Source organism: Solea solea, chromosome 6, assembly GCF_958295425.1.
Source record: "Solea solea chromosome 6, fSolSol10.1, whole genome shotgun sequence".
Lineage (NCBI taxonomy): Eukaryota > Metazoa > Chordata > Actinopteri > Pleuronectiformes > Soleidae > Solea > Solea solea.
In genome coordinates this window covers 14,219,124-14,234,681 of record NC_081139.1, presented here as the reverse complement: position 1 = coordinate 14,234,681, position 15,558 = coordinate 14,219,124, and the positions used below count along the sequence as shown (strand labels likewise).

The following is a 15,558-nucleotide window of genomic DNA, read 5'->3' as shown; positions in this document are numbered from 1 at the left end:
TATGATCGCGTTCACGATTGCAATTATTCATGCATCAGGGCAGAACGGACATTTAATACTGGAGGTTTCAAAATGTGCTGTCATGCATCAGGCTTATGTAATATTTTATTACAAGTGACACTGTGATGTAAAACATGTCAAATCAGCCCCAGCCGTAAGAGTCATGGTGTGTGAACAGCAAGTTGACCTCTTGTTGATAATAATAATAATAATAATAATAATAATAATACCAGTCTAATTGCAAAGCTGATTCTTTTTGCCCCATTAAATTCATTAGACTCTTTATTTATCTGACATCCAGGGAGTCTCATAAAAGCCATATTTTCTACTTCACTAATGCTGGATTGCGTAAGCAAAGAAGGAGCCTCCATCTGTTCCACCTAAGGCTTGCCTGTGCTAAGCAGGGTTTTCATTATAGCCTTTGCCATTATTGCCAAGCAGCCATTCCCCTCACTCAGTCAGGACAGACACGTGATTGATTGCAATGGAAGAACATATGATCCTCCACAGGCTTATGGTCGCTGTAGTCGATGGTTCTTTTTTTATAGTGCTGACATCAACGACACCATTCAGAACAACTCAGAGAGTGTTTTACATACTAACACCTGACATCTATACATTTTGATCTTCTGGAACGAGAAGATTTTCTGGATCTGTTTGGAACTTGATTTGTATTACCATGTTACATAAGCATGACAAAATGCATTCTGATCTGTTAAGATCTCACTGAGAGATGCTGGTTTTTATTATAAATTCTCCTCTACGTGCATGACTGCCCTGTTCCAAGACTTGCCACTGTGGCACAGACCGGGAGCAGCATCAGCTTTCATTTGCGGTATCTGCTGCAGCGTATGCTGTGGTTTGTCACAGTGGGTGATTGTTTTCAATTTACTCACAGTCATTCAATCTGCTGTTAATCTACAAATATGTGTTGTATACTTGTTTATTTATTTATTTTAAATATGTCCATGCGTTGGGCATCCACTGATGATCTTCTGTATACCTGGGTTGTAAAATTGGTTATTTGAGTTACTATTGCCTCTCTATCATTCTCCTTTGACCTCTGGCAACAACAAGGCATTTCCATCCAGAGAACTGCTGCTCACTGGATAGTTTTTCTTTTTCGGAAAAAGAAAAATCCAAGTCTGAAATACTGATTTGAACTTCAGCTGGTCTTCTCGACCATGTCAGTGTGTTAAATTGCTGGCATGCACTTCCTTGATTAGATAACAAGGTGTACCTAATTAAGTGGCCAGTGATTGCACTTGAGTACTAAATTCAAATTCCATAAAAATGAAAGTAAATACATCTGACTTTGCAGTTACCATTTTGAGATTTTAAACACAATACAATACAGCTGCTCACTCTATTGCCATGTGATTGGCTGATAACATGGTAGGCGTGTGTGCATGTGTGTGTGTGTGTGTGTGGATGTCGTTAATAATGTGACAACACGTTACCTAACAAAGCGATTAAGTAATTATTGTGTAAGCTCTCTTCGGAGAAGTGCTTCACAATTAGACACAAATGGCTGTTAATTATTGAGACGCCATGCTGTCAGAAAGTGGATGTTGGGGCGTTGTAGTTGATAGAGGCCTTCTCATTAATCTTACAGTCTCTCTTAACCGAGTGTGCATATAGAGCTGCTTAATGTGGGCACATATAACACTCTTCGTGGCAGCAATATCAAATGACACTGTTGCCGAGATTGATATGATTGATATTGGAAAGAAAAACATCCTCGCCTGCAATGTTTCCACAGAGCATACGACAGAACGTTTATGTGTCAACACAAAAGTAAACCTATAGATGCCGGCTCACTTACACTCTGCGATGGTTAAAGTTTAATGCCATTACGACTTGAAAGCTGACAGCGGTGCTGTAGAACAACCTTTATGTACTTCAGACTGCCAAGAGAATTATGAGCTAAACTCTGCTCTTCTGCAACAGTTGTTTTAATGCTATACAAACATAAGCAAACACCCTTAAAGGAGCTCGATGCAGCTCAAATGAAGCCTGGTGTTTTGGCCTCAGTGTGTTTTAGTTGGAGGTCTCTGTGTGTATTCAGTATGCAGCAGCAGTGGTTGCTGTTGTTGTTGGTGGCCACCGTCATATAGGAGCTCCACAGCACGTGTGTGTGTGTGTGTGTGTGTGTGTTTTAGCAAGCTGTCGTAATTACAGCTAGAAATTGTCAGATGGAACAGAAGACCAGAGATGCTCCCGCTAATTAAAAGTAACCTATAAGCTTTGTCATTGTGCACAAAGAGGCCATAAATAGATCAGGCTTTTCATACGCTGTCCTGCCGCCACTGTTTGTGTTGAAGTGAATTGTGCAGTCTCTTTCATGGCAGCGCTGCGGAGCACAGCTGAGAGTATCACAGATCAAAGCCGCCACACTCTTCTATAAATCTGCACGGAGGCAAAGGCACTGCTAGTTCACTGTGCTAAATTACCCCGCTGTATCTGCGAGCACATCGCTGGAGTCATCCTGTCTCTGATGGCTGTGCATGATGTGTAACGGACGTAATGAACGTGTTGCTGTTCCCTGGTGTTCATACACGGAGAACGATGTTTGGTCATATTACATATTTTTGCTTGGCAATCATAGCGATTGCGTCATCACTTCAACACCAGCTATCACATGCAGAGGCAATACGTGTGTGAAAATGGATCAATTATATCTGAAAGACATAATTGTCGACCAGTGTGAGACCTAGTTTCTGTTCATTCTAATTGTGTATCGGATTTAGTGTTTTGACTTGTGCTATTTCTTTTTCGACGTCATATAACGAGGTTATTTTCAGTTGTATTGCACTTGTCATTCTACACTTCCTGTTCACCTGTGCCCTGTTTTCCATTAACCTGCTCCTCACCTCTCCAGTTCATCCTTTGCCAGTTCATCTTATCTATGAGGTAGCATTCCAGCAGTGTTTTTCCCACTGGCTATTTTTCTAATGATTGATCTTCACGCTGGGTTTTTGCTTGCCACCTATGCACTTTGTATAGTCTGGAGTGCTTTGTCATGTATCGACCTTGGATTTATCTTCAGTGTAGAGACTGTCTTTGCCTGCTGCAAGCTTTTGGGTCGTACAGCGCTGAAGAAGCCGAACAAAAGATAGAAACGGTTTCAGTTGTCTTCCCTTGTCAAATGAGAGGATTTACCCCCTTTGTCTACTTTATATCGCTGTAAAAGATATTGCCTCAGCATTGGGGATGGCATATTAATACGCCCATAAAACAAAACTTGTTATGATATGCTAACAACAGGTGTATTATGGGCCGTGAAGGCAGGAACACGTTCTCAAGCCAACATGACATGCTTCATTGAGCTGCACACTGACTGTGGATACCTGTCTCAGTATTTACAGTCATGACAGTGCAGCAGAGATTAATGGTGATGTCAGTGTGTGTATTTTACATCACGTCAACTCCCACACACACACACACACACACACACACACGTCACACTTGAACACGACCAGAATCTCAATACTCAGTTGGACAAACTGCAGCTGCTCACGCTAATGACTATTTAATGTTGCTTATCATGTTTAAACATATTCAAGTTTTCTTTGAGATTATATTCAAAGTGTGCGGTAGTGTGAGAATAAAGCCTTTTTGCTCAAAAACGGTTATTTTTTGGGGGTGCATGATGTTTGAAGTTGACTGTTGTGTAAACTCAAACATCACAACAAATGTTTGCTACTGGGTATCAGGGGCTGTTTGTTGTTTTTACTGAACGTATTTGAAAATGAACTACGCTGGAGTCTGGGACGGGAATCAGCGCAAGGCTGATGAAAGAGTGTAGCAGTGAAGCAAGAGTGGACTAAGAAATGGCAATTTTTGAATGCAGTCGCTGGTGTTTGACCAGAGAGGCAGTAGTTACACTGATATACTGTTAATACTTTACACTTAACTGTGAAGTTTTGCACCTGGATCAGCAAATAATGCTAGATACCAATTCTGGTTTTCACCTGAAAAACTGGTTTAGTGTTGACTTTGTCCACAAGTTGCACGGACCTCATATTAAGGCATAAGAACTCCCATCTCATTTTTGAAAATGCAGAGTGAAAGAGAGGTTTTCGTACGACGTTTCAGTCGCTGGAGGGCCATTTTCTCGTTGCCTCTCATAAAAACTTGCTCTGCATACAAAACACTGCATACATAAAATTAGTTCTAAATCTCTGTGCGGAGTCAGAGCTTAGGTGACAAAGGTGACGTCTCCTCCTCCTCATCACTCCGAGTCCTCACTTGGCTGAGAGTATTCAAACAGAATGTGTATTTCTGACTGAGCAGTGTGGATTTTCATGAATGATCAAGTATCTGTGGTTGGGAGAACACATTTTTGCTGAGTTGTATGAATTGCAAAAAAACTGGGGAAACTATAAACAGACCAAGTGTGTGTGTGTGTGCATGTGTGACTACATTTTGGTGTGTGTATCATAGGAGGAGTAGAAGGATACAACTTTGAATAGACAAAAGCTTCTGCACTGTTTTTGCAGTGGCAGCTTTGTGTGACATTGCATTAGGGTTCTGGCCTAGATCGGACTGTTACCTCATCACTGAGGCTCTGGTGAAAGTGGTTAAGACGTGAATTGTGATTAGCATAAGGTCACAATTAGTAGATATTAACTGGATACAGTTGAGGTTAGGAATAGCTTTGTTCTGGCTGTCCAAATGAATGTATTTGTTACTTCTTTTTTGGCATACACCCTGTAGCCCTCACAATAAACTCATCATAGGTTGTTTTTTTTTTATCTCACAACAACCAAGAGAGTCATACACTGCCAAAGCAGAGAGTTTGAAGTACAGTAAGCGAGTGGGTCACAGACAAAATGGCAGAGTGCTGACAAAAACTGCATCTTTTTCTCTGACCTCACTAATTTGCGTCTGTGTAGGATTGCACCCAGACACGGAACTGATAAAACAGAAGTGTGGCAGAGATACACAGCACCTCACAGTTCTTTTAACAAGCTTCATATTTACACCATTTCAAAGGAATCCATGTCAGGGAAATATGCCTATTTTCAGCAGGAGGCCCAGTGTGATAAACCCAGCCTAATTAATCATGTGTTAACCTTCCTCATTCCTCAGCCACAATGTGACGATGTTCTCTATTTGTTTTGAAGCGTGCCATTAAAAGGCTGCGTCAGCTACAGTCAGCACATGAGAGGTTGAACAGCGTGGCTCCGCTGACATTTTGCTTCACCTTTCATCTCGTCTGTAGGCTCACCTAAAGTGCTTGCCACTCAGAAGTACTTCAAAGACAAGGTGAGACTGGCCGGGCTCAGGTTCGACCCGCCTGAGGCAACGAAAGGAGAGAGAAATATGCCAGGAGGTGACTTTGCCTCTGCTTTAAACAAAAACCCACCATCCTCTAAAAATCAACCTCAAACCTTAACTGCAGTTTAATCACAGTCTAATGTGCCGGCTGGTAAATATACAAAGGGTGGGAGTAGCAGGGCAACTCACAAGATGGTAATATATTACCCTAAATAATTGATGTAATTATTGCTATAAAAGCATACAGCACATCATAATATACGTCTAAATCAGGGGTGTCAAAGTCAAATGACCTGGGGGCCAATAAGTGTCTAGTCTGGTCAAGAGGAGGCGTCTACAACAACTGTTCAGTCACGAGTGTACAATATGAGCTTAAAATAATAATGCAGTATTCCATCATGGTATAACAAGATATTCATGATGATATTTCACAGAATTTCAAAGTAAAAGTGCTGTTTTAATATGGAATAATATAGTATGGTATACTGCGCAACAAAAAACGAAAAAATTGTGATGTTTTCATCATAACATATTTTAGGTGGTGGGCCGCATGTAATAGACCGGGAGGCCACATGGGGCCCACAGGCCTCCAGTTTGACACCTCTGGTCTAAATGAAGAATACAAACTGTTGCTGGATTAGCGATCAGCTTTCCTCTAACTGGACATGTACATGCGGCTACATAGTAAATGAACCAACAGGAGTGCTCTCTCCGTGTGTGAAAGTCTTCTTCGCAGAGCCTGAAGAAGAGATGCGTAACTCTAATTTTATCTCAGATCACCAGATTTGCATGATGCTGAAAGGTTAATATGAAATGATTGATTAAATAAACTTTAATGGCATAGCAGGGTCCTCATAACTGATGTTACAAAGTAAAATGTAGCAAATAGTGGCTGTTAAGATTTAATTGTTATGTGGGCTCACTGAAATAGATGAAAAATGAGCCTTTAATCAAAGATTGTGGTCTACACACAGTTGGACAGAGATGGGCAGTGTCCTTACAGCAAAGGCTCTTGGCTGTCACTCAGGCAAACGTCTTGGTTGGAGCCTTAGATGCTGCTGCTTCCACACTCTAAAAAAAAGTGTTGTTGTCTTCTGGAAGAAATGGGGGTAAATTGACAGTATATCAAAATGGGTTCAGTAGAATCGTTAAATGGATTTATGTGGAGGATTTCGAAGTGTATATAGATTTTTTCTGGTTAAATGGGTTTTTATTGTTTTCTATATTCTGAAGGAACAAAATGTATTTATTTATGTATTTATTACATTTATGCAATAATTACTGGCTGGAAGTAGAAATCGCTATGTTAATACATTTAATATTATGAATGTATGAAAAATGTTCTCCACATGCCAAAATGTTTGTTAATAACACATTTTAGTAAAGATTCATTAAATGATTTATAGACACAGTGGAAAAAAAGTATGCAGTACATTTGCATCTGTAGCTCAGTATTAATCATATCATCAGCAGCACATTAGCACCAAGCTTTCACCTCAAATGAAGCACACTGACAAGTGTGACCACACCTCTGCCACTGTGTTACGCACCAACATAGGTCTTTAGGGCAGGAATCCACTAGAGGGAGCACTGCTCTAAGCCTTTACTAATGTTCTCCCCACAGCAGAACACTCTGGCTGATATATTGTAAATATTATTTCAGTCTAACTGGCTGTTTGACTTTGCTCCAGTGGCTGATTAGTACACTCAGTCTAAACGGTTCAAATTAATTGTTCAAATCCATTGTTTTTTTTTTATTATTGTGTGTTTTCCATTATCATTAGTTTATTTCATGGCTTTCTAGTCTTGTTTTCTCTGTACTTGTGTTGGTAAGTGACAGTGCAGACGTGGGTGTGACAGAGATTGTAGGAGTTTAATGGGATCTTAAGACAAGTTCAGGCACAAACTGGCATGAGCACAGACAATTAATGTTTAACATTGCAATCATTGGGACAACATGGCTTAATTGGTACATTAGTTTTTATAGCTATGACTTACTTGATTACTTGTTCAGTGGAATATTCGTAATCTGCAGTTATTTAGAGTTTTGATGAGCTATTTAATAAAAATAAAAATAATAATAATATTTCATAATAAGGGGTCACAGATTCGGTGGTGGTTGGAGTGGCTGGTAGCTTTATGAGGTATAAGACCAGAGTTTACATCAGTGTCAAATTAAAAGGGAACACAAGTGAACTTTTCTTTCTGTAATAATAAACTAGACTGTGATGTTTCCTGTGAGAGTCTACCCACAACCATGAAACCTTGAATGAAAACCATGAATGATTGAGTCACTAAAACATGATACTTTACTGCAAGATCAAATGAATATACTTACAGTATAAAAAAAACATACATTGTCTGTTACATCAACTGATTTGCAAATTGCCATAACATATCTTCACTGTCGACAGAAAATCATTTAATGCTGGCATTGCTCTTAGTCTATGAACATCAATTCCATTTATAAACAAATTAAACCAACATCTCTTTACTATTTTGATAGTAAGTGTGAAATTGTATTGCAACCTGATTTGTAGTATACAATAAAGAGCTTGGCTTGACATCATGGTTTTAAACACAATAAAGCAAGGCACTACACAGGTTGTGGGTTCCTAACATAGTCTGCTAATGTGTGTCAGTGAAATAAAGAAAGTAAATCCAATTATTTAGTTATATAGTACGGATTTGCTGTTGCCTTATGTAAGACTGTAACGTGTATTTAAATGCAATGGTTTTGTTGCAGGGCATTGATGCTGCAGCATGTAATGGATAAGCCTACCTTTATGTGACAGCTCATATGTGATAACTCTTGGCTCAGAGTGTCACCCAGGCCTAAGAGAGCTGTCAGGAGTTTCCCCTCCAGCTTTATAGTCAGCTCCTGTCTTTAGTCAAAGAGATCTTCAGGAGCGGAGCTCAGTCCTGTGGGCAGAGCCTGAGCCCGGGCTGTAGCTGAGGCAGATAGCCATCAATCAGTGATTAATTCAAGGCACGTGAAGACATGAAGTCCAGGACCTCCTCCTTTTCCTACTCATCACTCCCGATCAGACCTCAGCTGGCTCCTGGTGGCCTCACAATAGCTGCAATTACATGGATTGCAGTTCCCCCTGGGTGGCAGCGGGCTCATGGGAGCTGTTAGGGCCAGGCAGGGACGCCATGGGCCATCTTTATTGGTTTCCTGAGCTTGGAATCTAAAGGTGATGATAAAACGTGCACTGGCTGTTCATCACATGCTGCATCTCTGCAGGGAGGCGGCCTTTTTCTTAAAGGGGAATTAACACAGCATCCAGACACAGCAGGTGAACAGGAAACACATCCAATATCTGACAGTTGAAGCTATATGAGTCAGCAAAGCCAAGCCCTTAATAAACTCTGAGCCGAGCAGGTCAGGGTCGAGGTGCTGCCCTCAGATAAAGGCACCAATATGTCACCTGCCTACAAAGCTTAGCCTCAGATTCAGTGATTTCTGCACATTTCTGACTCAATGTCATTTCTTCAGATCCCTGCCTGAGAACTAAATCTAGAAAAAACTGTAAAATTTCCGTGAGGAAAAACAAGTTAATAGGATGTGTCCTGCCAAGTGAAAGAGCAGGACAGTGTGGCTGCTGGAGGAGCTTTGTTGCCTCAGCTGGTTTTGTCAAGGAAGTGCAAACCGCTGTAGTGTAGTTTTCCTATATGCAGCGAGAAGCTGCATGTTTCATTAACATGGACAATTGCATGATGTTTGAGGAGAACTGCATTGTGGTTGCTTTTCTTCTTTTTCCGTCTGTGGGTCAGATTGGAAAGAAAAGTTAGAAATAATGAGTCTAACAAATGTTTCTTTCATACTTTTTCATGAAGTGAGCAACTGACATCCTCAAATGTGTTTTTGGAGGAGAAATACCTGCGATTGCTCATCATCATCATCATCAGCAGCAGCATCCTAACAACCATAGGAGAACAATGTTACTCAAACGCCACATGTTGTTATGTGTGCCTGCCAATTTCAACTGAAGACACACATGTGCAGCTTGGAATAAAATTCAAGCTCCAGTTAGGAAGGTTAACAACCCACAATTGTTGATCTCCTGTACATTAAGGCATTTAAAACGCCCTAAAATGCAAACACCACATGCATAATTATGTGCAAAGGATGCAAACTGAGCTGAGAAGAGTAGTTAAAACTGTCCAAATTCTGCCTCAAGTGAGCTTTCATTTTCAGTATTGGAAAATGTCCCATTTTACAAGGGTGTTAACTCTGATACCCCAATGTGCAAATTTAGAGAGATTATTAAGTTCATGATTGGTAAAAAAAATCATAGATCAGAAAGAGTTTCAGAAAGACTAAACTGGACTGATGGTCTATGGAATTCCACTTATTATCTATTACAGACGGGCATAATAAGCTTGCTAAAGTGGCAGCATATAAACATATTTACTATTCCTTGCTCGGCAGGATTGAGGGATTTATTTTTAATGGGAAATGTCTTCATTACTTTATGTAGTATCCACCTACTCTCTTTTTTGCATGTTCATCTACGCTCTCCCCCTCTTTTCTCTCTGTCTGAAGTTGTTTGCTTTATGTGTTGCCGTGTCTGTGTATGCTGTCTATTCCAACGTTTGGTAAAATGTGAATCACAAAATTTTGGCCAACTTTCAGATGCTGCCAATAGCTGGCCTGCACCTCAGCCAAATAACTCTATGAAGACATGACCAGACATGAAAAAAGTTTGAGAACGAGACCTGAATTTACAAATTCTGGAGTTTTTATTCAGATAAATACTTGCTGATGTGATTAATTGTGCTTTTATAATGATGGCTTTTAACCTCTGACTTGCTGAAGGTACTATAGGCACCAGAGTGTGTGTTTATTTCCAGACCTGCACCAGGTAAAGTTTCCATATTGTCCATCATTAGTTTCCAAACATCGTCTGTAGTTATCACCATGATGCTTTCTTCCAGCTCATTAGAGCATGGGTCCATAGCTTCAGGGAGAGCCGCACCTGGCAGAGGCAACAGAACGGGATGATGTGTTTCATAGTTGAAAGGAAACAGCTTGTTGTGCCAGTGCAACATCTCAAGATTTGTCACCAAAATATTTTCCTCGTCCTGTTTTTCATGAATACCAAAACGGTCGTCATACAATATGAATGAAGCAGGGGTAGTTATTAGATCGAGGCGCAGGATTTCGTTTGTCTAGGCTGAGGTAATAAGGTGATCAAGCATGGACGACATCTCACTCTGCCTCTGTGCAGACCTCGGGCTCTGGGAAACCACTTGATGGATGGTCTGTACCATTTGGTCGCACTGTCTGCTCAATAATGTGCGGCTGGCTCACCATGATTGGGTGCCCCCCTTGCACTGTCAGTGAGACAAAGGAGAGTGTTTACACTGGTCCTTATTATGGCACGCAGAACATGTGTGGCCCAGTCCATAAGCTGTCTTCTTGGGGCATTGAATGAAAGAAAAGGAAATGACTTTTACGCTTAACAACTTCAAAAATTAGTTGGCCTATACATATAAATCATTACATTCAAGTGCACCTTTTTAAATAAAGAGACAAATTTAGTCATGCTGACCCTACATAAACAGTTGAGTCTGTGCTCTAAAAGGAGCTTTCCAAAAGGTTATGGGAAAAAAATGAACTCTCTGTGATGTATTATGTATGTGTTATGTTCCAACTGTGACCAGCACTGTAGTAAAATAAACACATTTTCGGGGCAAATTCATAGTTTCCAAGAGTCTCTTGTAAGTTCACTTAAGTGGGTTTGGGTTAGAATGACAAAATGACAAACATCACAACTGCGACACAAACAAATGCACATGCAGAGTGAAGTACAGAGAAGGATTGATTATGGTCAACGGACGGATTCACCTTCATCTGACGTTGGTAGCTACAGTAAATGTAAATGTGGAATATATTCAGTCTTGAAACACTTGCCTGAATGACACTGGGTTTCTAAAGGTTGTATTAGCATATGTGTGTAAGAGCTGTTTGGAGTGTCTGACTATAAACCCGGCAGGAAACATCAAACTCAATTTTGATTAGAAGAAATACATACGTTCATGTGTGCAGCACTCCCTGTTTGGTCCTTCCTCAGCAAGCTGCTCTTTCAAGCTGCTCTGAACACAGTCCCCGAGCAGTTTGTTGTCTGCAACTTTAGAGGAGATCGAGCTGTCTTTAAAACTAGAACAAATATCAAGGTTAAGATTTAAAGATGCTGCGGTGTTTGTTGATTGAAATAGATTTCCATATTTTCCATATAAAACCAAATGTTGTGGACAGATTTCTTGACAAACCCGGCAGTGCTCTGCATGGATTAATGTGGTGCCACTTGTGCATGCAGTCTGCATTTATCTTTAAAATAGACGGCAGGATATCACTGACTGTGCTGTTTTGACTATCGTGGCACTTGTAAATCTTGTGCTGTACATTTTGATTCAATAAAACATTCCCTAACTGCGGTGTTCCGTGGTTAACCATGATTTGCTTTTGATTTGTGAGTACATACTTCTGCAATAAAACACGCAGAATGAGATTGTGCTGAGCGTGTCGGGCTGCGTCATCCTCTCGCCCGTGCACTATTCAGCGATGTAAGCTTTCCTCTGCACATTTCATGACTCACAGCCTTTTACAAAATGCTGTCTGTTCTCACTTCAAAGCAGCGTGCCAGGCTGAATAATTGCCGTGGCTCCCCACCCAGCCCGGTCCGTGGGGTTGCGAGCTGACGGAGCAGCACTGGTGTTGCATCCAGCTTTCGTTTCACCATCTCTGCCAGGATGTTACTGACAGCTGAATCATCATGCGTGAGAGCAACAACACCCCGTCTAACAGTGATATCTGTGCTCAACAGAGTGTGACCATGGTACTCTCGTGGGTCTGTGTCGAGGTCTACCTCATGTATAGTTGATTGATTCACTTATTTGCAGCTGAATGAAAAGTTCAGTTCCATATAAACCACTCTGCATGTGCGAGATCTCTTCCACAGTGTCGTAGAGATAAGAATCAGAGAGAGGTTGGGCCGTGAATACTAACAGCTTTTAGTGATATAGTCATCATTAATTCCTTCTGGCATCTGCGACTGTCTTTTTCATTTAATGCAGCATTGTTTCTACAGGGTTATCAATAAATATCTGATGATTGATCATTTATTTTCATTGTACTGGCCACTGTAATACTAATGGAACATTAAAAGGATTTTTTTTCCCCCAACAAAATCCTGACTGTCAGCTCGATTCTTTAACCAATCAGCACAAGTCACATCAAGGATCCATCAGTGTCCTCTATTGCTGTTTGGTGTTGTCCTGGCAACCAACCAAGGCTTTACGTGCATGTGTGTGTTTACATGCGTGTGTGTGTGTGTGTGTGTGTGTGTCTCTTGGGTGCCGGCCTCGCCCCCTCGCTGCACACCATGTGCTGCTGCTGATTAGCTCGACTCAGAGCAGGCCAGGCTGGCAGAGGCGGTGCAGCATCTGATAAAGCCTAATTGATACGGCCACAGAGGGAGGCCTTTGTGTGCTTTGTTGGCCTGGCGAGGCACAGCGGGACCATACCTTGTCAGTGTGGCTGCTCAGACAATGGGAGCAGCTGTAACTCAAGTGTGAGGAGCTGCAATGATGGAGACAGAAACCTGCTCCATTATTGACTGATGCCGGAAAAAAAGTGAGTGCTGAGTGTGGAGACGAGGACTAGGGCAAGGAGGAGGTTTTGTGCAATAGAGGGTTATGGTGGGACAAACCTTTTGTCAAGCAACTCTATGAGAAGCCACTGGGCCTGTGGGCTAATATCTCTGTCAAGGCACTTCTTCCACTACTACACCTGGGCATACAGGGACTAAAGGGCAGCACAAAGCAAATCAGGGATAACAAAGGGAGCAGGGGGGATGTAGGTCCAGCCCCCTCCATTTGGCCTAGATGCACACAGTCAGATGCTGAGATGGGACTGCACCATGTGGGATGTCACTGTTGTTGCCATTCAGCCTGAGCGGTGCAGGATTTGCTTTGTCCCTCTAAGTGTGAGCTATTATTTGTTTTGATTTTTTTTCCTATGGATTCCATGCAGAATGACATTTGTACCCCAAGCTCTGTAACGGAGTGACAAAATGTTGAAGTTCAAAGCTTTTTGTTTGGATTACTGGCAGTTCCTCTGTCTGCAGCCCCTGCATGTCTTTTATAAAAGGTAAGGTGCTCTGCATGTATAATGTCTGTCTTATTCTAAAGGTGAAAACTTTTCTTAATTTTTGAAAAAGAAGTCAGAAAGTCAGGATTGTAAAAACTGGAATAATAGCCTAACTAAGAACCATGCCAGTGCTTTATGGTAATCCTGTGGGGGTTCAACCAGCACAAGTTATGGTTGTCCAGGATCCAGCGGTCTGTTCCTCTCTCCTTGTAAAGTGTCACATTTAAGCGAGACGGGAGTGATGGACAGGCCCCCATGCTTTTTTTATACATGGATGTTGGGACTGAATTGGAAACGGGGCCCACGTGTCGCTGAGGTCAATCTGTCTGAATGGAGGTGCTATTGTTGTGGTTTGACCCTGACAAGCTCCAGCATTGTATTCACTCCATTATGTGTGTGGTCCCACTCACACTTATTGGTTCGGCAGCATGAGGCGACACACGTCCCCTACTCCACCGTGCACCGTCACAAACAGTCAGTGTTCACGTTTTGCTGTGAAGTTTCTGCTCCATGTTAATGCTCATGTGTGAGGAAATGTCTTGATGGCATTCATTGTATTTGTGTAATGATAAATGACGACCAATGATTGCCTCTTGATGACTGCATTCGTCATTATGGAAATGCAATTATGGAAGTGTAATATTAAAGTTAAGCACTGGTGATGAATCAAATTCATTACATTTGTTTCTAGGCTAAATTAAGTATCAATTATCCATAACTGGCTCGAATTTTGTAAACTGAATAAATCAATGACATTGTTACGACACATGCACTGCCTCAGATTACCTGATTGCCATGACCTCAGGTGGTTGCCTGGCAACCTTGCAAATGTACTATACTAATGCAATGAAGAAATAATCTGGATACTTGCACTGTTTTGTCTATGAGATATTTAATCTAGTTATATATGATGGAGCAATGGGAATAGGATTAAGTGTGTGGACTTTTCTTTGTTTTGTCTCTTCCCTCCATGTTGCCAGGAACTATCTTGAATGATGATGATTGACTGATTGACCCCATCTTTAAGATAACTAAATGCAAATTAGATGAACGGATGTGAAATAACAGAAAGAGTTCAAATGAAAGCTCAAGATACCAGAATGGCTGCAAAGTGGTCAATTACATCAACTTAAAAAAAATGATTTTTGTTTTTAACATTCAAATTGCACAGTGTAAGACACTGAGCCAAGAAGAAGTGACACGCTGATCTTGAAAGATAATTTGAGTACTCGTTCCATGCCAGTCTCATCTTCTCTATAATGAGAAAGCCCTCATGGGTCACGATGAAGTGAGCAAACTCTTGGTCTGGTTGAGAGAATGATAATCAAAACGGAGAATATGTCATGTGAAGAGGAGTATCTTAGAGGCATGAATTGTTGCAGCACACCTCTGGGCCATATTTATTCATGAGTCCACCCATCCCCCTACCATCTCCTCCACAGAGATGGGTCTCTGGGGGTGAAGACAAAAACATCCCCCCATGACACAGCTTAATGCACACGTGTATCCATTTAAATACAAGTCAGTGATTGGATGTGGAGACCCATTTCATTAAGCTCAAGGATGAGCCAAACGCTCATATTGCTGTAGAGTGTGGTGGAACTGTAAAGTGTTCAGTTGCTGTGGAGCACTGATTTGTTCTGAGAGCAGGATAATTAGGACAGAATTAAAAAGTGAACATTCTTCTCTTCCCTGATACGGACATTTTTAAAGGGCCAGTTCCCCAATATTGCCAAGCCTCTATTACAGATGTGTAAGAAAAACAAACAAATGATGCCTCAAACTATGGAAAATATTAGAAATATAGCATACTATTAATCTTCTCTCATAAGGTTCCAACATTTTCTTTGCTGTCCCTGTTCACATTGATAAAATATAAGCATGTCAATATTTTTAAAACAACACTTTTCACTAAGCAAGCAACACCAAAATGAACCACACAGTCAAACTCATTCAAAGATGTTGTATTTTATTTGTTTGAAAATTCACTTTTTGTTGCAATGATCAGAATTGTGTTTGCGTTTGCGCTGTCTCACTTTGCACCATGGTTTTTTGTTTACAATTCTGACCATGGGCGGGGCTTATGAAGCTGCCTGCTGATTGGCTACTGAGTTTTG

At 41.1% G+C, this 15,558-nt stretch overlaps 1 protein-coding gene across 5 annotated transcripts in view; it reads left to right on the top strand.

The window, feature by feature from the left end:
* The window catches only part of iqsec1b (IQ motif and Sec7 domain ArfGEF 1b), a 159,691-nt gene that overhangs the window by 86,022 nt on the left and 58,111 nt on the right, over positions 1-15,558 (top strand). The window contains exon 1 of one of the 5 annotated variants that reach the window (XM_058631297.1): positions 13,246-13,441. The exons of the other annotated variants lie outside the window; for them this stretch is intronic. Coding sequence (XP_058487280.1) covers positions 13,365-13,441 — 77 coding nt within the window. The 5' untranslated portion in view covers positions 13,246-13,364. Of the gene's footprint in view, positions 1-13,245; positions 13,442-15,558 lie in introns of those variants that run through there. 5 annotated transcript variants of the gene reach the window in all.